We start from the raw sequence: 26,583 nt of genomic DNA on the forward strand, positions 1-26,583 counted from the left end.
AATTAGTATTCATAGGATTCCCAATTAGCATACATGGGATTCCCAATTAACATTCATAAGATTCCCAATTAACATTCATAGGATTACTAATTAGCATACATAGGATTACCAATTAGCATAGTTTTACATATGATTCCCAATTAACATACATAGATTCCCAAGTAACATTCAAAGGATTCCAAATTAGCATTCATAGGACTCCAAATTAACATTCATAGGACTCCCAATTGACATTCATAGGATTACCAATCAGCATTCAAAGGATTCCTAATTAACAGTCATAGAATTCCCAATTAACAATCATAGGATTCCCAATTAATATTCATAAGACTCCCAATTAACATTCATAGGATTACCAATAAGCATCCATAGGATTCCCAATTAGCATAGTTTTACATAGGATTTCCAATTAATATTCATAAAATCAATTAATATTCATAAAATCAGTACATCTTACCAACTAAAGTCCAATCTGTAGCTTTAGGAAAATGACTTTCCTCATCTAACAATGCTAACAGGCCCATTGGTTTCATCAGAAACATGTCAAGTAGTGGTCTGTTGTCAACAAATGTTATAGCACTACCATCTATACCTTCATTCTGGTACTCTTGCTGTTCATAAAAAATGAATTGATTGATTAATGTTTGGCAATATCAAATGGGAAAATTTGCACACAATAAACAAACAATAAAAAAAATTGTAGACACAAATTGTTTGTATGTTTTTCTGTAGTTTTATTACACTGAAAGTGACTGATTTAAACACATGAAAAATGAACCTTCCATAACTTCTAAGATAATTTTCTTCTTTTCGAAGAATTCAATGCCCCTGACGAGATTTCAACCTACAATCACTATGATTTAAAGTAAAAGAAAACAATGTGTAAAACTCACCAATTCCCAGGCAAATATATGCTGGTTAAAGTAGTACTGTATCTGTTCATTGGCTATATTAATACACAACTGTTCGAAGGAATTACTCGGGAAATTCTCAAATCCAAAAATGTCCAACAAGCCAATAATGTTCAATTTATCCCTAAAAAATAAATATACATGTATAAAGACATATTACAACACTGCAAAACAAATGATTTTGTTTTTGGTTTAATTTCAAGACACACTGATAATACAAAGGTTATATAATGACTTTTCAGTCATTACTGGTGCAAAAAAAGATCTTAGGCACTTCTCTGCTCATTATTTCAGGCAGAAGTAGTAACTAGAACCTTCTGTAAGCCAGCTGAAGGCATGGCTTCCTTAAAGGAAAGAATCAAAAGTCTGTAGTAGGATTTGCAGAGGTTGAACAGATTCCAAGTTTTTAACGTTACCCATTCCAACATGGAACTTTTGCAGTAAAATGATAAATATATACTACTATATTAATAGTACACTACAAATAGTGCAAGCCTTGTATGTCATTCTAACAGTTGTCAGCATCTGAATTTTTTATCCAGAATAATGATCCAAATATCTGATCATAGAGAAACTCCCAATTTATAAAATAAAAACCTTATATACATTTAAGGTAGTCTCACTGTAATGCTTTCCCGCCAAAAAATTCAAACATCGGCCAATATCGTAGGAAACTGGTTATTTCTCGAACGTTATTTTTTTCAAAATCTTGGGCATTAGATTATATACAATCACTCATTTTTTTATCGCTATGTACTAAATTCCAGTAATAAATGGTTAAAACTCAGTGAATACAGACGATTGTGAAAAATAACATTCCAGAAAAGACCAATTTATAACAATACTGGCAGATGTTAAGAATTCTTTTGTGGCGGGAAAGACTTGCCTTAATACTACCTTAACATGTAAATCAAAGGGTTACTCACACTTGATATGTCTGTTTGTCAGGTTGAAGAAGGATATTGATTTTATTTACAATCCAGCTGAACAGTCTTCCGTACAGAGATTTAGACATGGCATCCCTAACGTCAAGTGCCTCGTGCATCGTGTTCTCACGTATAATCACTTCACCGCGGGCAACCATTCCTGTTGTTGTCAACACCTCTATCAAGTCTTTAGATTCTAAACCCAACAATTTGGCAACTAAAAATAAAGTCACAAGGTAAAGATAAGGATCAGATATATTTGAAATTAAAGCGTCACAAAAATGAGTTTGTTTTATCATAAGACACAACACAACACATATATCTTCAAAATTTATTGGCTCTTTTTCATGACATTATATTGTTTAAACACTATATACATGTAATTTATGAATACAATCTTAAAGGCACAGAAATCCATATTTTTGTAATTCTTTAGAAATACCAAACATGTGTCTGATAAAGTTTTAATAATGGATTAAGAGCATGTTAGATGTTCAACAACTGAAGAAAATAGCACTGAACATGCAGAGATGTGTCCTAAAGGTAGCAAAATGTAAACAAAGTTGTATTTTGACTGCCATTCAAATACTTATTCACTTGCAAACAGAGCAAAATAGTTTATGTATATGGCAAATGAGTATTTGTTTGGGAATGTGACAAGATTTTTTGAAGAAGTTTTTGAGAAAAGAATATTATAGCATTTATAGCATTAAGGCATAATGGGCCTTTTAACAAGGTGATTGTAATTTTCCTTTTACACTGATTTGTTTTAATGGACAAGCTCCTGTAAAATTGTATAGAAAATGTATTGTTTATGCATTTTGATCAATGTATTACCAAATTGTGTATAATACATGTAATAATGTACTATGTACAAGTCAAAATTAAAACATGTTCTGTTATGTAAACAATAAGGCCCACATTATAACAAGTTTTCAAATGTTGAAATGTACAGTAATTGAACAATCTTAGAGCATAGGGTCTAATAAAATATTTAGGAGGAGAGAATGTTAGCGATTACACACTTCATGTATTTTCTGACATTGTGCTACAAAATTTAAAGGGCATATCTACCAATATCAGTAAGTTCAGTGTTGGCAACTTCCACACCATCCCCTGTGTGGCCCTTTGACTGTTTCCAAAAAACCACATTGCCGTATGTAGAAGGCATTTTTCACCCCAAATTTTTGAAGACATTTCCCTATAACATAAACAAAAAATAACAAATTTAAAAAACCCCTTGATTTCTCTGGAATAAAAATTTTTGGGTTTTTTCCCGAAAATTGTGGGTACAAAAAAAAGTTTTACTGTTACAGCTTCGAAAATAAGTGCAACAGGTTGACTAACCTATTGAGACGTGTTGTGCACCATGAAGCTATAATGCTTAAGTAACACTTTAAACTAGGGGTGTGGAGGTTAGCAAAAATGCTCATCGTTTAAACAACAATTTTGTTACTTCAAAATATGACATATTTAGTTCCTATTTTGTTGTACTTGACAAAATTACAAAAGATATCCAATTAAATAGTAATTATTTTCCACTAAAGCCGTACCATACATAATAAGATAGCATGCATTTGAGAAAAAAACACAAGCCTGTACAACTAAATTAAAAAAAAAATGTCATATCTGTCATAGTTAAATGAAAGTAATATATAAAAGATTTTTTAAACTTCTTTTCCTAGTGATCTCATACTAACCTCAATTACCGGATATTGATTTTTCTAACCAGTTTTTGGCTAAAGGATAAACATGACACCCCTATCATCAACCTTAACTAAATTTGAATCAAGTATAGCAAAAATAATCCCATCTCTAATGGAATCATATTATTAATGTTTACAACTATGCTGAAAATGAGTAAGACAGCCGTTAATATTTCTAACACAACCCAACATACTCTTATATAAACAAATATTTGTGCTTTTAATCATCATAGGGTTTTTTGGTTTTTTTTTTAATTCCAAGCCTGTAAGATAAAGTAATCTTTAAGAAAAAGGTGATAACATTTGTGATATATGTTGAGGTGAAAATATTTCTGGGAAAATATGATACACCCATACACATAGTGGTTTATTTTCAGGTGATTCAATTGGGATTTTGATATATTATTTAAAATTGAGCCTATTTCTGTAAACAAAAACTTGATTTTGGTGATAGTATAATTATGGTATACAGATAAGTTATGAAGATATAATAATAGCCACCCCGTGAATATTATATCGATACATGTACCTCAGCTGTCCAAAATCTCTCCTATGTTAGCATGTGTTTGATTAAAATAACAACACTTTAAACAATAACATTACTTTTCATGTATATTGTTGTTGTTGTTTTTATTGTTTTTGTTTGCTTTTTTTTTCTTTTCAAAAATCCTCATGATCCCTGACTTTTATAAACTTAACTCATTTCTACTAAAGATTGCATTTCCACCTGATATTAATGATTATAAATTATCCCCTTACCAGGTAGCTCACAGCAGATGTGTGGTTCTACCAAAGTGCTTGCTCTTTACCTCCAAACAGTTGCCATATGTCTTTAACTGTGAAGGCTTGACTAAAATACCCAAACACAATGTTGGTTTTTTTTTTGTTTTTTTTTTCTGCACCAACACAGTATAGGTCAAACGGCAGCTTTTCAGCTTTACTGATGGAGGACAATCTCATGTGCCTCTTTGCGAATTTTTTCAGGCATAAACGGGCACCTGAGTAGGTCCACTGATGTTCTGCAAGATAGCTCGGTAACTTACATGAAAGGATCCAAAGTCCCTGTTGGAAATGGAACACGCAGCCGTAAGGGACAAGTGGTTTGAAACCAACAACTTTAACCAGTCAGCCAAAGATGCCCCTTATAAGTAAAAAACTACATGACTTACCTCCTCTTTGAACCCAATGATGCTGAAGCAATGTTGAATAGCCTTGAACTTGACCCTGTTTACAGACACTGTCACCATCTCTGGCTGGGAACTACTATGCTCACTTATGTATCTGAAACGTAACATTCCAACTGTATAGATAAAATGCCTTTCCAGGAAAAAAACATTTTAAGTTCAAATTTTAATGTTTACCCACTTATCAAATTGGTATAGCTAAAAAAAAGATTTATAAATCTGATACATTGATTTTATAAATACTGGGAATTTTAAATAAATGGAAAGTTTTCGAGATCAGCACAAATGAAGTCATATAGAATGCTAAATGTTATACAATTTAAACTGAAAACAATTCCACGTCTTTGCACTTCTTTTATTTCTCATTTTGACAACTTGAAAAGTAAATCCCTATTTAACAATCATTGAACAAACAGCAAGACCATCATGTTAGAAATTATTAAAAATTTTAAAATAAGAGAAATGCCTATGATTAAGGAGCCAAACATTCTCAAATCAAAGGGAAGTTAATTGTGGATATTAGTATCTACCAGCACACCAATCAGAGTTATCTGCCTGTAAGTTGCATTCTCATGTAATCAGAGAAACACCCATGGATAATGAGTCAAAAATTCTAAAACTTCAAAGGGACTGTGCTGTGGATATTAATATTTACCAGCACACTGCAATCAGAGTTACCTACCTGTATGTTGCATTCTCATGAAGATGATATTTGTGGCTCCTATCCTCACTTGGCAACCCATCATGTACGTAGTAAAATATGTGAAAATTCTGTTCACCCCTGTAAAAGAAGAATAAAACATTATTGTTCACAATTCCTATTTGGTTTAAACATATTTATTTACGCTCGATTCGAAATAAGTACTTGCAACTTATATTAATCACTCTGGAAACCAACCAGTATTGGTGTCATATGGAAAAAAAACATAGTCATGACCAATACTTGAACTAGAACCCTTGATCCCTGGGTTGAGAGGCAAACACCTGAACCACTAGGCAACATAGTTGCAACTCCTATTTAAAACTCTTTTGTGTACAAAACAGTGTGTGTATGATAATGAATAGACCAGTAGGGTCAACTGGCTGGATAGCCAAAATTACAATGCATAAATAAAATTATGTCTATATAATGCAGCTAAGTCAATAAAATATGCACAAATTAAAGTCTGTACAAAATATTCATTTCAGGCAATAACTCAAAACATTGAAACATGCAAAAACAAAATTATTTAAGCATAGCATTACATCATAATATCATCTTTATAACTTTACTCAAGTGAATTAATACAAGCTTGTCATGTGAAATTAACTGTGTAATAAACATTTCATGATAACAAGAGAAGAAAAGAATTAACACTATAAAGTTGTGTTTTCCATTGAAATATTAATTATTTACAATATATTTACAATATCTTTACAATGTTTTAAATACATCTAAAATGTAAAAGTTGTTCTTTGAAGTTCTGTTGTTAAGTAAATATTCAAGAAATATGCGTAGTTAAATAATTACAAGTGTATAAACTGTTTACAAACATTCCTGCAAATTGTATGTTTGTATGTTTTTGTTTTTTACCAGGAGACTTCAAACAATATTTTTATGTAATATTTTGAAACAAAACATATAAAAGTCAGTGCACCAGAAAAAAATTAAGTGTAAAATTGAATTCTTAAACTAAACTAGTACAATGTATCTTGAGAATTTAGTAAACAACATAGAAAATGAATGTTAAAGACACCTGTTCTAGCAACTCTTGACTTTTACCATGTAAATCATGCCCCACTTTTTATTTTGGTAAATGCATTGTTAATGCAATGGATTTTAACTTTTAAAATGTACAGTTAAGTCAGACTGTATAAGTTCGAGACTGGCCAGTAGCATACAGGCTAATAATTATCAACACTGACCTCATTTCCTGAACAATGTCTTTATAAACAAGTTTGACCATATATGTGAGACTCGGAAATATTGAAAATCATGCAACCCTACCATGGTCTATATAAATAGCTTTGTCTGTTATACCAAGGGTTATAAATATCATGTATAATCCTGCATGTTTGTAACATCATTTTTCATTGGATAATCATGATGTTCATATAGTTTTATAAACATGGCTGCATTCAATTTATGAATAAATCTCATTTTATTCTCCAGATAAAAAAAGTTTGCTGTATTATAAATTGGTAATAAAGATTCTTGACAGGTTATATGACCCTATATGATTTTTATCACACCCTGAACCATATTTTATTGAAAAAAGTATTTTTCTGTTAAATTATGTAATTTTGTCATGCAACGTATTTTGAAAAACGTTTTCACAGAAGCCCATGTTGAAAGTCTATGCTAGAAGCTAAGTTTGAGAATATAAGTTTGACTTACTGCGCTTGAAAGATAACTCTTGACTTCTCTAGAAGGTATTCTGTGATTTTAGCTGTAAAATATTAATGTAAGTTGATAGAATATATCATAAAACATTTTAAAATGGCTAATATGGCATTATCTTCAATCTAATAAACAAGAGCTTAATGACACAACTCTAGAGTCAAGTTTTATTCAGTATTATTATACCCTTATGTGTTTCATTTACTATATAGCTCCAGTCCACCATCCCTTGGTTAAGAGACAATCATTTTAACCATAATGTTACCTTTTCCTTTCAAACTAAATTTGTATACCAATGCAGGAATATAACTGCTATGATAATTATTCAAAATTGAAATCCACTGATCAAATGCTTAGCTTTAAAAGTGAGAAACACTTTCAAACTTTCAAATTTATGATTGGTCGCGTTTGAAATTTGAAATCGACCAATTAAATGCTTCAATTTATGATTAAGTAACATTATCAAGTACATATTTTGTTATATTTTGTCATTTAACATATTTCAAATCAACCAATCAGAGTCTTAGCATTTTTATGACTGAGTAACATTTTCAAATACATAATTGTTCACGATTATAATGCAAATCTCAAAACAACTAATGAATCCCTGGAAATAGATATATTTCTTACCTCCAGTTACTGTACCATTCTCAGTGAAGAACATTTCCAGATATTTTCCAAACCTACTAGAGTTATCATTGATCACAGTTTTTGCATTACCAAATGCTTCCATTAATGGGTTAACCTGTAAGATCCTCTCTTCCAAATCACGATTAGGAGCCTTGAATAAAAACAATTATTGAATTTCTAATAAAAGGATCATCAATAAAGACACATGCAAACTTAATAAAAGAGCTGTCATTAGGTAAATGTGCTCAACTATTCGCAATGCTTGATCATAAAACAAGTGCCTGGATTATGTAGAATTTTATAAGTTCAAAAACGGCCATAATTCTGTCAAAACACATGTAAGTGTTATATGGGCCTAGGACCTCCTTTTATACTATTATTATGCTGACATAAAAGTTTGTTCAATAGCTACCCCTTTTCTTCAAATATTCAAGCTAAAAATTAAAATCAAAACATTGAACCAATCAAAGCAAGATGCATTTGCTAAAATATAATGCTACAATGCCACAAAAAAGTTGAAGAATAACAAAATTATGGACACATTTTTGTACTTTAAACCAAGAAGGCCAAGGTCATATCTTAATATTCCAAATTAAGCTTTCTAAAGAGTTTGATTATTTTTCAAATTTGAATTTTTAAAAATTTGACCCTAAATGTCAGGATTATTTAGTAGTCAAGGTCATAATCCTTCAGTAAATGAAGTTCTTGTCCAGAAGTAGAGATTAAATATTTTTATTTGTACTTTTGAAAATTTGACCTTAAATGTCAGGGTCATTTAGGAGTCAAGGTCATAATCCTTCAGTAAATGAAGCTCTTGCCTAGAGGTCAAGACAAGATATTTTCATTTTCGTACTTTCGAAAATTTTACTTTTAATGTCATGGTCATTTAAGAGTCAATGTCATAATCCTTCAGTAAAAGAAGTTCTAGTCCGGAGGTAGAGATTAGATATTTTATTTTTGTCCTCCTGAAAATATGACCTTTAATGTCAGGGTCATTTAAGAGTCAAGGTCATAATCGTTCAGTAAATGAGGTTCTTGTCCAAAGGGAGAGATTAGATATTTACCTTGCCAAGCTGTGTAAGTTGTTGTACAAGGAAGTTTGCACTCATGGTCTTCCCAGCTCCCGACTCACCACTGATAACAATACACTGTAAACAAAACAAAATACCTTTAAATGTAAATTACATAAAAACCAGTTTAATTTTTACCTTAAATTTACATATAAATAAGTATGATATAGCTTAGGAGCAAAATATGTCATACCAAGATGAAAAGTAGAAAACTAATGAATAAACAATCTATTCATTAAAGCTGCACGCCTCCAGATGAGCCAAAATATTTCAAGAAATTCAATCTTTAGAAAAATGTAATAAGATCTTAAGAAATGTAAAAAGATTCAGTACTTAATGAATTATTTACAATATGTGCGATAATGACTGATTTTGCAGTATCAATCCCTTAAATTCTACTGCGTTACTAACACAGTAAGAGGTATTTATGTATATTTTGACCTCTTTTTGGTAGTTTACGTGAAATGTAAGCGCTGTTTGCAATGTGTAGATTACTTTCTTTGTTCACTTAACAATATTTTACTTTTAAATACATTTTCAAAATTTTCATGAAAATAAGTATGAATCTGGAGACATGCTGCTTTAAAATCTAATTGAGAAAACTTGTGTGTTGGAAGAAAAGAATGAGTGCATGACTCGCACTTCTCGGACGCATATTTATCGCATAATTTTCTAAGTCAGAAAAAGTAAAAAAGTGGCAATAATAACCAAATGGTTTAACTTCACCCATTGCTTTTACAGAGTATACAACATCATGATGAATTTCATCAAGCATGGGTATTAAAACATTGAACAAATTATATTACATTGAAAACAAGCAAAGTCATGTGACAAACTGACCATAGGTCATAAATCATACCTGATGTTTTTTCTGATGAACCATCATCTGGTAGGCCTGATCAGCTATAGCAAATATATGTGGAGGGTGATCTCCCTTGGCAGCGTTCATGTACATCCTGGAATGCTCTTCATTATAAATGGTAAGGGAGGAGAATGGATTCACCGCCAATAAGATGTCTCCAATATAGGTGTAAATGATTGCTTGAGTATAACGTGTGAACAGCTGCGCCACTATCGATTCCTGAAATATTCGGTTTCAAATGTTGAAGCTGCATGCCTCCAGATGAGGAAAAGTATTTCAAGACAATCAAACTTGAGATAAATGTACAGAGATTTTATGAAAAGTGAAAATATAAAAATAAAAATTTCATATTATGCAATTAATGACTGATTTTACAGTATTTTTTCACCATGTTTCTACTGTTTCTTACTTATGCAATAATGGCTACTTTTGCATATTTTGACCTCTTTTTAGTTTTTTTTAACTTTTTTACATGGTTTGTCAGTGCTGTTTGCCATGTGTAAATTATTTTCTTTGTTCACTTCACAATATTTTCCCTATTAATAAATTTTTAAAATGTTCAAGAAAATTTGTAGGAATCTGGAGGCATGCGGCTGTAAACAGTGTCAAAATAATGGTTTTGCATTAACAGGGTTTTTAATCAATGGTTTGAGAAAACAAAATTCATTGGGATTCTAAAAGATTGAGTGTTAGTTATGTTTTGTATTAAAGGGACTCAACTGTGGTTATTTGACATGACAGGACTGGGAATAATTTTTTGACATAAATCTTCAATTTGATGTAGAGCTATGCCAATAACTCGTGTGAAAAAATTTCAGATCACCCGCTCACTCCGTTTTTCCAGAATAATTATTCTTTTTGTGAAAAGTGATCCAAAATTGAGAAGTGTTTTAACACTTATCACTCAAATAAGGGCTGAGAATAACACAAAAATATTATTTTCAATCTATTTCTCAATATATTTCTTAATTATCTTTTGCTCATCTTTCTATTTTAATTACACCAGGTGATCTATGTATGAAAGAGGAGTTCCTATAAGTATATAAATAGCTCAGGAAATATTTTTTACCTCATCAAGGACCTCCAGTTGTGTGAGATCATTTGTTGTGTTTGGTGGACCCGGTCTACTCTTCCGGGACTTCAGTCTTCCCTGTTTGGTAGTTACGTCAGGCTCGTGTATTATACGTTCTACTTGCGATGTTAGGTAAACCAACTGTTCTTTAAGCTGTAAGATATAAATTGTGATTATAAATAAAATAAAATATGCATAAAATAACAAATCATAATGAAAATTTTCTAGATAGCTAGAATAATCTTATCACAACCTGAGCTTAAAAGGTGTAAAGCTTTGTGGCATAAAACAATTACTTTTAGCTGAGACAAAAATCTTACAGAAGTACCTAAATTGAAAAGAGGATGCTTGCATACATCTTTAAATGTAATTTCGCCTTTAAACATGCTTCCAATTACAAAGATACATTTTGTTGAGAAATGTTTTAATCATTTTTTAAAATTGTTCAGAAGAGATACTTTGACAAAACCTTTCTATAAAGGCATGGTTGAAAAAAGCATAGTAGAAAAAAAACTATTTGTACAGTTACCTTGATTCAAACAACTTGAAATATGGGTAGAGATTCATAACAGGTATATAACCAGCATAGCAAATATATAAGACTGCATTTAATAAATGAATGTGCTTGTGGCAGTATAATGGGAGGAAGATATCTAAGTAAGAAATTCTAAAGCAACTATATTCACTGAGAAGTTCAGACAACCCAAACCGCAAAAAAGTGGATGAACTTCCAGGCTTTTCTTCTGTCTTACCTTAGTACCATCCTCAGGAACTTGTTTTATGAATGGATGCTCCAGAAGGTCCCAGGTAAAAGGTCTCTGTTCATAGTCTTTGTTTAGGCATCTAAAAATCACATGTTTCATTCAAATTATTACAATTTCGAAAGCATTAAAGAACTTCTTTTTTTTTAAAATCAATACAAGAACTTTTTCTTTATTCTTTTCTTCATTGGAATGGGTTATATGCTAAAGTTGTGTTATTATTCAAGAATGATTTTTTATCATTCAACCCCATTTTATTTAAGTATATACTAAACCAATCATCATTCTGCAATAAATCATTTTTGGAAGTTGAATACTTTGATTTAATTCCAACTAACAACAAGTTAAAGTTAAGTTTTGTATTTAACTGAACTTTAATTCAAAAGTCACATAACAGATATAATTATTCATCTAAATAAATGACAATGTTCAATTAAAATTTTAATTTTACCTTGAAATAAAGTCCCTGCAATTTTCTGACCAGTCTTCAGGATTCTTCATCTTTGGTGGTGGGTTTCTGCAACAAGTGAAACGATTCTACATTTTTATTCAAATTAGTTCAAATTTACTTCAAATCGATAGGAATCTTACATTTCGCCAAAGTTTGTCTGCCAATGAAATCGCTCTATTTTGTTTAAATTTTGCTGAAGTATTTTCCATACAGTGCAGTAACTCAACTGTATGTATTACATTTATATGTTAAATGAGCCAATTTAATGGACTCCACCTACTTACATAGTGCACTCGATTTGAATAGGCGGGGCTAACTGTAAGTCGGTTATAGGTTATATACAGAGTTTTAAGAAACTAATTTTCTCGCTTCACTTCGTTCGCTCAAAAATTAATTTCTTAAAACTCTTGTATATAACCTATACATACATCTAGTAAAATTGAAAACATTTTTTGCAAAAAGGGACAGCTATTCATTCTCTTCCATTGACACAAGATTTAAATATTAATTTACATATGATATTTGGTTCAAATGACTGATTTTGCAGTATCTATCACCATATTTCTACTGCATGTGTGTGACTAACGCAGTAACGGCTAAATCTGCATATGTTGACCTCAATTTAAGTAATTTACATGGATTGTGCCGTTTCCAATGTGGAAATTATTTTTCTTGTTCACTTCACAATACTTTACTTTTTAATACATTTTCAATATTTTCATGAAAATTAGCATAAATCTGGAGGCATACTGCTTTAAGGTTGTAAAGCACAAAAATATTTGCAATAGGGAATACTTAATGCCTTACAAAGTCTGAACAGAAGCTAAAATAAATTTTATAATCCATGTGCCACTTCCTACCTGCCAATGGGACTGATCAATAGATCAGCTCTGTGACTTTCAAAACAAAAACCCTGATCATCAATTGTATTTGATTGGTTGGACTTACCTTGGAATTCTAAACAGTGCTCTCATTGGATGTTTGTCAGCCAATGGGGGAGCTCCATCCATCAGCTCTATGGCTGTGATACCTAGTGACCAAATATCACATCTGATGTCATAGTTGTACTCAAGTTGTCGTTCACATGCTATCACCTGTAAATTTCAGCAAAAACTTAATGACCAAACAATTTTAAAAGAAAGAACTCAAAACACATTTTTTTTACTATAAACAGAAACTTGCATTATAATGTTATCCCTCTTAATGCGGAAAAAATGAATTATAACCAGCATCTCCAATAATATGTTCAAGGTGAAATACAAATTAAAAAAACATTGCAACGCTTTTCACTCAAAACAGGCTAAAATAGCACAAAAATATGATTTTCAATTTATTCAGAGTACATTTTTTAAAATATCTTTTATGTATATTTGTCTGTTTGATCTTTGTAAGAAATTCAAATTTTATGTTTTTAAGCTTTTGGACCTCAGTTGTTTATTTGTTTGTTTAATTGGGTTTTACGTCACACCGACACAGTAAAGGTCATATGGAGGACGTTCCAGCTTTACTGGTGGAGGAAAACCTCAGATGCCCCTCCGTGCATTATTTCATGCACAAACAGGCACCTGAGTAGAACTACAGATGTTCCGTAAGCTAGCTGGAAAGAATCAAAAGTCCCTGTCCGGATTCGAACCCACAGCGGTGAGGGGCGAGTGATTTGAAGTCAACGACCCTATATAACCACTCGGCCACGGACGCCCTGGATCTCAGTGGAGTTCCTTTAAGAGTATCTAAGCAATATAGATGTTACAGTTAACATAAACATTACCTCTGGAGCCATCCAATATGGTGTTCCAACAGAAGTTTTCTTTTTGTCTAATGTAGACTTTAAATGTCCAGACACGCCTGAAATATATTTTGCTTATTAAAAATATAGAAAGTCAATTTTAGTCCTACCATACCATTGTTCAAACATACCATTTTTCAAACAGTACTAATTTTTTAATGGTACCATCTCTCAAACAGTACTAACTTTTGAACAGTACCATCTATCAAACAGTACTTACTTTTGAACAGTACTATCTATCAAACATTACTAACTAAGGATTGAATGCATACATTAATATCATACATTAAGCTATTTGAAAACAAGCATCACACAGGCTAAAATCTATTTTATTCCCATTGACCTTGACCTTGACTCAATCAACCTCATAACTGCTTAAGGCTAGGTCATGCAAGGAAGTTTATGAAGTAGGTCCTTAATGTCAATTTATTTTTTCCACTCAGATCATGCAAAACTAACAATATGAGGTAATAATACAACTAACAAGCAATTATCATAGTATTGCAAGCAATCCATAAGTCCCCTACCGGATAGAACCCCATCAGCATTCTGAAGGGCCATTGGCCATTCACTAATGTGTAAATTTTTCTCTATTTTAAGTAAATTTGTTGGAAATGTTCTTTAAAAGTGATCACAGGAAAAAGTTTTTATGAACAGACAGACAGACGGACTGAAGGACACTCTAAAGTTAATATTTGAAACATCCCTGTTACCAAAATATAACATTTTAAAAAGCAAAATTCTTAAAGAGGAGATAACTCTGGAATTAAAGATGCAATTTCATAAAAAGTTTCAGCTCTTTTTGACTAATCACAAATATTGTTATATTTGCCATGTTTTAAGCCTATTTGTTGCCAAGGCAACCAATATTTTTTCAAAATAGGAAGAACAGATAAGACATGCATAATCTCAAGACTGCCATCTACCCATATGTCAAGTTTCATAAAAATATTTCCAGTACTTTTTGAGTTATCACTGGATTCAGTTTATGTGTAAAATTTGCCATATTTTCAGTCTATGTGTTGCCATAGCAACCAGAATTTTCAACATAGGAAGAAAAGAAAAAGACGTGCATAATCTCCATACTGCCATCTATCCATATATCAAGTTTCATAAAAATATTTCCAGTACTTTTTGCGTTATCACTGGATCCAGTTTATGTGTAAAATTTGCCATATTTTCAGCCTATTTGTTGCCATAGCAACCAGAATTTTCAACATAGGAAGAAAAGAAAAAGACGTGCATAATCTCCATACTGCCATCTATCCATATATCAAGTTTCATAAAAATATTTTCAGTACTTTTCAAGTTATCGCGGGATCCAGTTTTGTGGACGGACGGACTGACGGACTGACAGACAGACGGACGGACGGACAGACAGACGGACAGACGGACGGACGGACAGACAGACGGAGGGTAAACCTAAAGTCCCCTCCGGTAAACCGGTAGGGGACTAATAAAGGCACTACAAGAAATGCATAGTGTGACAGGGTACCCCTATTGTTCTACATAAGTGTTTTTTTTTCCGTTGGGTTTTACGTCGCACCAGCACAGTATAGGTCATATGGTGACTTTCCAGCTTTACTGGCAGAGGAAGATCTCAGTTGCCCTTCCGTGCATTATTTCAGGCAAAAACAGGTACCTTAGTAGAACCACCGATGTTCCCTAAGCTAGTTTGATAGCTTCCTCACATAAAAGAATCCAAAGTCACTGTCTGGATTTGAACCACAGCGATTAGAGGCCAGTGGTCCGAGTCACAGACAAACCCAAAGAAGAGAATTTATAGCCTTCTAAAAGCTACATGATGAATAGTTTTACTGTTTTTACACAAGTATGCACAGGTGAGTTCGAAAAACAGAAGGACAAATAAAATAAATAGTAATAAATCAATAAATCAATATGCTCCTTCAGAAAAAAATTTTTTGTTAGCTTAGAACAGGAATCAGAAAACATTTTCAGAGTCACGCGTCCTGCAGGATGATTAGCTTCTAAATCCTATGTGACGGCAACATTCTTCTACCCAACACTTATCAAGTTCTCTTAAATTTTGCTCATAAATACGAGAGGACGAGTGTAATTTTCCATCTTTGTACAACTGTGTGTAAATATCTTACCAAAGTCTATCAATTTAATGTTGCCTTGATCTGTCATCAGAATGTTGTGACCTTTGACATCTCTGTGAATGATGTGATTCTTGTGGAAAAACATCAGCACCTACAAAACACAATATTTGCCATGACAAAACCAACATTAAGTGTTTGCGACCAGCATGGATCCAGACCAGCCTGCCCATCAGTGCAGTCTGATCAGGATCCATGCTGTTCGCTCACCAACCCTATTACAAGTAGAGTAACTGACAGAAGACAGCACTATGATGCTTTTGTCATTTTAAGATATGCTATGCTCATTCTTAGTAAAATATTTTAATCGCAGAAATTTTTTGAAATTTATGAAATTCCTATTATTGAATATGCCTAATTTGAGTAAAAGCATGAATAAACAATGTATGAGTATCTGACATGTGTTCCCTAATACAGGTCAAGGAAAGTTATTATTTTCTTTAAAAAACTGCCAGTTTTTTTCATGACATCATATACTCATAATTGTTGCCACCAATAGTGTGTAGAATTTAATTTAAACACAAGCAATTATCATAGTATTGCAAGCAATCCATAAGTCCCCTACCGGTAAGAACCCCAGCAACATTCTGATGGGCCATTGGCCATTCAATTTTACCAGTGAATGAATGACATGAATGAACTTATATCTTTTGAGTTCTAAGTTTGTCTATATCACAGTTAAAAAATGTGTTAAGTTTCCCTGCCTAGTAAGGAAATTATGTTTATACAACCTTGTCATATTATTACAATGTGGGATTTTAAAGTAATCCTATAAGGAATGAAGAAGGTGGAGTGAAAAATACCAATTTCTCGAAAAAAATCTAAGTTCAAAGGGGACATAATTCTGGAAATAGTCTTGCTTGAGTATTTAACCTTCTCAAAAATGTTAAGTGATAATAAGAAACATATATATGAAGTTTGAAGTAGATACATTAGGAAATAAAGAAGTTATTTAAAAAAGACAACTTTTTTTTCCATAAAAAGTCTAAGTTCAAGGTAAGTAATACTGATAATTTTTGTGCTAGAGTTGTAAACCTTGTCACATATGATGTGGTTGATGACCAGAAACTTATATTTAAAGTTTGAAGTAAACACCTTAAGAAATAAAGAACTTATAGTGAAAAGGCTGAAAAATTTAAATCAGAAATCTTGAAATTCAGGCTATTTGTTGCCATAGCAACCAGAATTTTCAACATAGGAAGAAAAGAAAAAGATGTGCATAATCTCCAGACTGCCATCTATCCATATTTTAAGTTTCATAAAAATATTTTCAGTACTTTTTAAGTTATCACTGGATCCAGTTTATGTGTTAAATTTGCCATATTTTCAGACTATTTGTTGCCATAGCAACCAGAATTTTCAACATAGGAAGAAAAGAAAAAGACGTGCATAATCTCCATACTGCCATCTATCCATATATCAAGTTTCATAAAAATATTTTCAGTACTTTTTGCGTTATCGCGGGATCCAGTTTTGTGGACGGACGGACTGACGGACGGACAGATGGACAGACAGACGGACGGACAGACAGACGGACGGAGGGTAAACTTAAAGTCCCCTCCGGTTAAACCGGTAGGGGACTAATAATATATCTACTTATTGTGAACTCAAAACATGTTTATTTTATATTTACAAAGAGACTATGTAGCAATTATCAATATTTTCTAATATCAAATTTGAGCATAGTATATCTTTAACTACAACATATTTGTCAGCAACAGGGGGGCTATTCATCAGTCATGTATACCTATCAAATCATAATAAAAACTAAACCAGTGATAATAAATGAACTCATTCAAGACTTAATGAAAATTTCATTATCTTTCAAAACAACACTACGGAGATTTCAAATATGTGCATTGTATATGACAATACAGGGAAAATCATGATATGCAAACATGTCAAATAAAGAATTCTAAAATTGAACACGTCAATCATTTACTTTATTTATCAGCAGTTTTGTTGCAGAATTTTCAGTTTGATATTAAAACAGAGACATTTTAATTCTCTCTTTCTCACCAAGATAAATTTCCCAGTAGAATCATAAACTATTTACCATTTCAAGTTATGACAAATTAATTAAATATTTTTTCTTGATCAAAAGATTTACCAATCAAACAAACATGTACATGAAAGACAACGTATATGCTTTTAAAATAGAATCTTATCCAATGAAATTCAATAAAATCCAATAACCGTTATGCTATCTCTTTCTTTCATTTTTTCTCTCCCAAGATATAAAATCAGATATTGCTTAAAGATCATATTATTTTTGTTTTTACTTATTGGTTAAGTTTTTCATTATGCTGGCACTTTTAGTGATATTAAAATGATATATTTCATGTTAAATTTCTGCAGAAACAGGCAACTGGTTTGAACCGGTTACCTTTACACAGTCAAGTAAGCTTCATTGTAAGATACATGTAGCTTTCTCACAAGAAAGAAGTCAACGCCTCTAGTGGGATTCAAACTCAACATTGGCGACGGGCAAATGATATTGTGTACACTCCTAAAATATTAAGCTACGGGGACCTTTAATATAACAAGATTATGCAGTTCAAAGGTCAAACAAGCAAATTCGTTGAATTCAATATATGCCCCGCCGAGGACTGGTTATTATTAACACAACAACTGAAGACATAAGGCTTTATTTATATATTAATCATGGCATAAACAGTAATATTCTTTGAACTTGATAAATATTCAGGGCAATAACAGAGCCATAACTTTGTGTTAAATAGTAAAATCTGGAAATGCCAATGAGATGTATGCATACTACATAACTAATCAAGGGCCATAAATCTGAGTTATAAGTATCTGACTGGAACAAGGCGACTATATGCACATCTCCTCTCAGTATCCCATAAAGTTTCATTGAATTCCAGCCAGTAGTAGCAGAGAAGTAGCGAGGAACAAATATTTTTCTATATGGATACTGCATAACTAATCAAGGGCCATAACTCTGAGTTAAAGTGTCTGACCGGAACAAGCCGACGATATGCGCATCTCCTCTTGGTATTGAAGGTTCCTATAAAGTTTCGTTGAATTCCAGTCAGTAGTTGCAGAGAAGTAGTGCGGAAACGATTTTTACTCTATATGCATACAACATAACTAATCAAGGGCCATAACTCTGAGTTAAAGGGTCTGACCAGAACAAGCCGACGATATGCGCATCTCCTCTTGATATTGATGATTCCCATAAAGTTGCGTTGAATTCCAGCCAGTAGTTGCAGAGAACTACTCCGGAAACGATTTTTACTCCATATGCATATTGCATAACTAATCAAGGGCCATAACTCTGAGTTAAAGTGTCTGACCCAAACAAGCCGACGATATGCGCATCTCCTCTTGGTATTGAAGGTTCACATAAAGTTTCGTTGAATTCTAGCCAGTAGTTGCAGAGAAGTAGCGATGAAACAATTTTTACTCCATATGCATATTGCATAACTAATCAAGGGCCATAACTCTGAGTTAAAGTGTCTGACCGGAACAAGCCGACGATATGCGCATCTCCTCTTGGTATTGATGATTCCCATAAAGTTTCGTTGAATTCCAGCCAGTAGTTGCAGAGATGTAGTGCGGAAACGATTTTTACTCTATATGCATACTACATAACTAATCAAGGGCCATAACTCTGAGTTAAAGTGTCTGACCGAAACAAGCCAACGATATGCGCATCTGCTCTTGATATTGATGATTTTCATAAAGTTTCGTTGAATTCCAGCCAATAGTTGCAGAGAACTACTCCGGAAACGATTTTTACTCTATATGCATACTACATAACTAATCAAGGGCCATAACTCTGAGTTAAAGGGTCGGACCGGAACAAGCCGACGATATGGGCATCTCCTCTTGATATTGATGATTCCCATAAAGTTTCATTGAATTCCAGCAAGTAGTTGCAGAGAACTACTCCGGAAACGAAATTCGGACGGACGGATGGACGGACGGACGGACAACGCCAAAACTATATCCCCCTCCCGATTTCATCGGCGGGGGATAAAAAATTGATAAAACAGCCTTACAAGTAATGTTTCCCTCAGTATATAGGCTAGCATGGTTTCATCCATCTTCTTCCCTGTGTCAATTATATACTTGGCCAAGTCTGTCACGGATCCCCGTCCACAGTGCTAAAAAAACAAAAATAAAAGAACAAATGACTTTCAAATGAGGCCACAATTTCAAATTTTGCACTAAGCAATTGTAAAATCAGCAGAGAAAATTTACCTAGGGATGAATAATTTGCCTTCACACTGGACCTTGACATTCAAGTTCAAGAAATTAGTTCCTCAAGAAATTACTGGTCCCTTCCTGTTTGCATCACTAATTTTCCTGCTGAGACAAAATATGAAAGCTAGTCACATGTACCTGACAGACTGTGCCACCTTAAATAATGCCCAAAATTATCAAAGTAGAATTCAGTCTGAAATATGTGAGCAAGTCACAAGGACTGACAGACTGTGCCACCTTAATTTATGCCCAATTTACCTCTGTAGCAAAATATGTTTTGGACCCAGTCTGAAATATATTAAAATTTATCAAGTATATTTTTCTTACCTCCATCACCATCCACAGCTGATCATCGGTCCCAGTATCTCCCACTTTTAAATATAACCCGTAAAACTTTGGCATATTTGGATGATCGTTAAAATCTCTAAGAATTTTGTATTCCTCTTCTATTTCTTCAATTATTTCATGGATAGACTCTAAAATCTTCACAGCTGCTATCTCGCCTATAAAATAAAACAGTGTTTGAATTATTGCCAACCTTAACTAATGCAATTTTTGTTTTCATGAGTGGATAATGTTACATTTGAGTGCACACTGATCTGGAGTACTGACTAATTCATGCAGTTTACTCTGATAAAAGCATCAGGGTATCAGATTGTTGGCTCAGTGGTCAAGAGCATTTATATATGACATGGTTTCCATTTATAAAACATTTTGAAACATGCAAATTCACTAAATTTTCTTATTATAATTATTGTATAATACCTGATAATTCAATGAGTATATTATGATATATGATACTTCCATGAGTTTATGACACAATCCAAGATATTTATATATATTTCCATGAGCATAAGACAAGATATTTCCCTGAGTTTATGATATAAAAGCATACTAATTCCCCAAGCTTATAGTACAAAAACATGATAATTCCCTGAGTTTATGATATAAAGACATGATAATTCCCTGAGTTAATGCTATAAAGACATGATAATTCCCTGAGTTTATGATATAAAGACTTGATAATTTCCCAGAGTTTAACTGTTTATGATACAAATACATGATAATTCCCTGAGTTTATGATATAAAGACATGATAATTTCCTTGAGTTTATGATATAAAGACATGATAATTCCCAAAGTTTATCATATACAGACATGATAATTTCCTGAGTTTATGATATAAAGCCATGATAATTTCCTGAGTTAATGATATAAAGACATGATAATTTCCCCGAGTTTATGATATAAAGACATGATAATTTCCCATGTTTATGATATAAAGACATGATAATTTCCTCGAGTTTATGATATAAAGACATGATAATTCCCTTGAGTTTATAATACAAAGACATGATAATTCCCTTAGGTTTAATATTATAATTATAAAGACATGATAATTTCCCTGAGTTTATGATATAAAAACACGATAATTTCCCTGCATTATTGATGTTAGACAGACATGACATTTCCATGATTTGAAGATAATTATATGGCATGAAATTTTCATGAGTTTATGACATATGATATGAAGGATCTTAAAAATGTAATAAAACATTACCAGTCTGTTTGTTTTTTGCTGAGTAAACCTCTCCATATGTTCCTTCGCCAATGAGATCCAAAAGTTCCCATGATTCCTCTGGGTTCTTCAGTTCCGAAAACTGGATCTCACTACTGTATTGATCGTACATGCGAAACATTGCCGACATTTTGTATTTTTCTCTCTTCTTAGTCTAACAGTACTACAAAATTTATAAACACCTTTCAAACAGGCTCAGATGAGTTAATTGATAAGATTATTCTGCTCATGATGTTCTTATAAGCCTTTTTATGTCCATTTTACCCTTGGTTCTTCATTCATTTCTATTGTCCTCCTGAAGAAGAAAAAAATACTTTGTGTTATACTATATAATTCTACATAATTATACTGATGTTATAAGATCATGTGTTTAGCTCTTGTCCTGTTGCGTAAATGCATCTGATGAGCTTTCCTACCAGTATAGAGCCACTGGTCAGTCTGCTCATTTGTGTTGTCTGACCAGGCTCTGTTTACTGTTCAGTTAAGCTTAATATTAACATTTTTATTTTGTAATTGAAATTCCTTTAAATTTGAATGGACGGGTCCACTTTCATAGCAGGGCACTTTAATCCATTACATGAATTCAGTAAGTAAACTGTATGAGTATGATAATCTCTTTCATAACCAATTCAAATTGCTGAATTTATTTAATGAACTTGTCCTCAGGTTTCACTTTTCAAAACTATAATCATTTTAATATGTAAGAGCAAATTTTATAAAATTCATCAGCCAACAGTATTGATCCTGGTCAGTGAGACAGCAAAGAATTATACAGCCTGGCCTAGCTTTATTACTGGTGGCATATTATAAAAGGTTGCTTAAATTAAATTTTTAGTTCCAACATTCTAACACTTCCTTTTTGAAACAAAAATAATGGTTTGTGTAAAAAATATTTTAACTCTGACAGATCGTTCAAAAAAAATTTACAAACCAGTCATCATAATCTTAAACATAAAACTTTTTAAAATAATATTTGTCTACACAAAGTACTTGAAAAATTTATTTGCTCTAGCATTCAACGACTGGTGTTTTTTTTATTGGCAGTTGTAAAACTTAAAAATTCACAGTACATAAAAATATTGCTCACTAATATGCATGAAATGTTAGATAAGATTTATAAAGAGAAAGAATGCAAAAATAACATTTTTATTAAATACGTTTAACATTTCTTATCAATGTACGAATCAATATATTCTATTGCTTTGTATTTGTTTTAAAAAAGACCAACATCTAAGCTGGTCGATTTTTATAGGATTTTTGATAAAATGCTTATCATTGAGTATATATGAAATAATAAATTATGTAACATATCTATAAAAATATAAAATGAAATTATAGACACTTTATTTAGAGACAGAAGTAAGTAATGAATTTCTGTAAAATTTGTTGCTTATAATTATACAAGTCGCCATATGAATGCATTAATGTGGTGTGTCTTAAAGATTTTCCTAAAAAAACTTTTGCTTAAAAATTTAACTTTATACATGTACATGTACATTGTTTTTAAAACCTTTTCTTTATTTAAGGCCCATCTAAAGTCCCCCGGAATGCTTATAATCATTTTTATTTCTCATAAATCTTTATTTTTTGCTACAACTTGTTACATGTAATTCTAAAAAGTTTCCCATTGACCATAAACATGTACATGAACTAATCTTTTGATTGTTTTGCTCTTTGGCAATTGAAGTAAGTAATGAATTTCTGTAAAATTTGTTCCTATAATATACAAGTCTCCATATGAATGCATTAATGTGGTGTGTCTTAAAGATTTTCCTAAAAAAACTTTTGCTTAAAACTTTAACTTTATACATGTACATTGTTTTAAAACCTTTTTTTTTATTTAAGGCCCATCAAGTCCCCCGAAATGCTTATAATCATTTTTATTTCTCATAAATTTTTATTTTTTGCTACAACTTGTTACATGTAATTCTAAAAAGTTTCCCATTGACCATAAACATGGACATGAACAAATCTTTTGATTGTTTTGCTCTTTGGCAATTGGTATCATTATAACTTCTGAGTTCTTTAATGACTTTGTTGATATTTTGCTACCTTTACCACACATAATAAATACTGCATGTTCAGTCCTACTTTCCTCTGTGATTAAGCATCTAACATGCTCTAAATCCATTATTTTAACATTATTAAACACATGCTTGACATTTGTAAAGAATTTTAAAAAAAAATACTTCTAAGACAAAATGAGTCTTTAACTTTAATGGACAAAATAAATCATCCAAATTTATCAAATTTACATAATAAATACAGAAGTAATAATTACATGTAGCCTAATTTTCCTTACTCAACTTGAGCTATATATAAAGTATGAAAAAATTAAATACAATTTAATGGTATAACAAGATAATTTATCATATAGCAATTTTAAGTTTGTTTGTTTTTATATGATTTCCATACAAACTTCAAGACAATTACTACAATACATTAATGAAAGAATTATTGCCTGTCTCTCTAGATTAATTTGTAAAAATAATTCACCTTTCTAAAGCTTATGTTAAATCCAGTACAATCACTGTAACGTAATACTCCAGAAATATAAAGTTTGGTTAAAAACAAATATTTCAATTTTTGAATCTATTTAAAAATATTATTTTTGTAATATACACTGATTATTAAAAATAAATTTAATTTTGTTTGTTTAGTTGGGTTAAACAGAGTTTCAGTCATGAAGTGTATTTTGAAATCTATGTACTCCTGTGAAGTGCTGACTTAAATATAAAGCAAAATTAACACGCTTTAAGGTATTGTCTGTGAAGTATCGTTCTGACCAACTGTTTTAATAAAATACAAGCTGGAATGAGAGTCCTACAGGAACCGAATATGACTACCATTTGCCACATGTATCAGTTTGACCAGGCTCTATAATTTTGGTTAGCCAACTTTTACTTAAATGGTCATTTCGTATCACCAGAAATGATAATGGACAGATCTAATTATGAAATGAGGGCAAGTCCATTTAAGAAATTCACCACCTTGACTATTCAAAATTTTTACGATATGAATACTTTTGTAATATGAAGGAAAATTTCAGGGTATGGATCCAAGCAAAAGGTGAAATTTTCCACCTTCTGGTTCAAAGTAAAGGGAATTTTTTAGGAAATGGGTGGAAGAGAAAAAATTGCATATTGATGGGGACTCATTTTTTCCCTTCTTCCCACACTGACACCAAAAATAATCCCACTTAAAATATATTTTTAAGAAAAACCTGAATTTCCTTTATAGTTCAAGTATTATCAAAATACTTATTGGTCAAATTCTCTCAAATATGGTTTTGTTTGTTGTGGGCTTAACAAGAGTGAATGACACTGTCACATTTCTGGTCATACCATGCCCCTTTACATATAATTTAAATTTAAATGAACAAAATCAAAAATGATATAACAATCACACTGTTAGAGTTTGTTTAAATATATAATTATACAAAAATCTTAGCACCAACAGATACATCACAGACAATAACATTTTGTAAAATGGAAAAAAAATAAAGCATCAGCAATTAAGCCTCATTATCAGTGGATACTTGTAATCAAGATAAACTCACTGTACCCATGCAATATGGAGATATATTGCCCCTTTTGAAGTCTCAAATTTCCAAAGGTTAATTTCCAGAAATTCGTCACATAGGCATAAAAGCTCTATAAAAGGTAAAAAACATCAAGTTTTTCCAGGATTTAGCCATTAAACGAGATTATTTTCCAAGAAATGTGTACTAAAATATCGCCAATTATAATTGCATGCAGTCATGTTCAAATTTATATTGAAGATTAAGGATCATAGTAATTTCTCTCACAGGTATACACTCCTACATAAGGCTACAATGCATGTGCAACAGAAAAATCAGATCTCAATTACACCACAACCTGATTCTTCTTTTTTCACATTTATTCTGTTGATTTAACCCATTACATCATGAGCATTTTGTGAAAAATGGCTGTTTTCATTGAAAAGTCTCCCGTTACAAGTTCAAATTGCTATAATACTATAGCTGTTTCACTGTTTCAACTGTTTCAACACTAATCAAACTTGGCACAAATGTTGACTGGACCATTGCCCTTGCAACAACATGCTCAGGCTTAAATTTTCTGTTACCATGGCAACGAGGGGACATCTCAAAATTGCCAAAAATCACTATTTTGCGTTGATTTTTTCCATCAAAATTGATTTCAAAGTTCTGCAACTTCTCAATGGATTGAGATAGAGTCAAATGCTTTTCAGCGTTGCTTACACGTTACCTTATGATCAATCTGGGGTCATTTATAGCCTCTCACAAGTCCAAAATTTTCTTGGCGATGAGGGGGACTCTCCCCCCTTCAAATCCCCCAAACAGAAGGGGGCACATCCCCCTTCTGGCAACCCCCTGATGTATCTTTTGGTTGGGGGCTGCGTCGAAAAAGAGGTCACTTTTTTTAACAACGTTTCTCAAACAAAAAAAAGTGTTGGGGGCCTAAATAAGGCATTTTTTTACCATTTGAGACAACAAAAAGGGGGGGGGGGGGTGAAAAAGGCGTTAATTGGAGGTACAAGAAGCTAGAGCTGTCTGTAGGACACTGATGCCTCAACCCATAAAGGCAACCCCTCAGCCACAAGGGGGTTTGGATAATTCTTATTATATGTGGAAAGCTGTGACTGAATTCAAAGCAAGTAAAAATAGTCCATTAAATAAAAGCAGTGTGACAACTGGGTTATATATATTATATATATATTTCAATGCATTTTAGATTTTAGTTTATAACAACAATTATGAACTTAAAGCTACGAGCATAAATTCCGACCCCCCCCCCCACTCCCACACAAGTAATCAGTCACATATTTGTCTTGCGATAAAGTTTGCTTTCCTTAACCATATTGTGATATTAATGAACCGAAATCAGCCTTAAATCTAGCATAAAACAGCATGC

The 26,583-nt window shown here is 32.2% G+C and overlaps 1 protein-coding gene across 1 annotated transcript in view; it reads right to left on the bottom strand.

Moving 5' to 3' along the window:
• LOC132748684 (myosin-IIIb-like) overlaps positions 1-26,583 on the bottom strand; it is a gene marked incomplete at its 3' end in the record, with an annotated part of 66,185 nt that overhangs the window by 33,039 nt on the left and 6,563 nt on the right. Inside the window, 19 exon segments of the mRNA XM_060738295.1 lie at positions 458-611; positions 894-1,035; positions 1,838-2,054; positions 2,912-2,969; positions 4,713-4,824; positions 5,410-5,508; positions 7,105-7,156; positions 7,738-7,888; positions 8,802-8,885; positions 9,667-9,888; positions 10,739-10,894; positions 11,494-11,584; positions 11,954-12,019; positions 12,902-13,047; positions 13,722-13,798; positions 15,854-15,953; positions 19,885-19,989; positions 20,417-20,592; positions 21,650-21,962. Of these exon segments, the coding sequence (XP_060594278.1) occupies positions 458-611; positions 894-1,035; positions 1,838-2,054; positions 2,912-2,969; positions 4,713-4,824; positions 5,410-5,508; positions 7,105-7,156; positions 7,738-7,888; positions 8,802-8,885; positions 9,667-9,888; positions 10,739-10,894; positions 11,494-11,584; positions 11,954-12,019; positions 12,902-13,047; positions 13,722-13,798; positions 15,854-15,953; positions 19,885-19,989; positions 20,417-20,592; positions 21,650-21,797 (2,356 nt within the window).

The sequence above is a fragment of the Ruditapes philippinarum genome, unplaced genomic scaffold, assembly GCF_026571515.1.
Source record: "Ruditapes philippinarum isolate M1 unplaced genomic scaffold, ASM2657151v2 ctg3837_1_1_1_1, whole genome shotgun sequence".
In the NCBI taxonomy this organism is placed as follows: domain Eukaryota; kingdom Metazoa; phylum Mollusca; class Bivalvia; order Venerida; family Veneridae; genus Ruditapes; species Ruditapes philippinarum.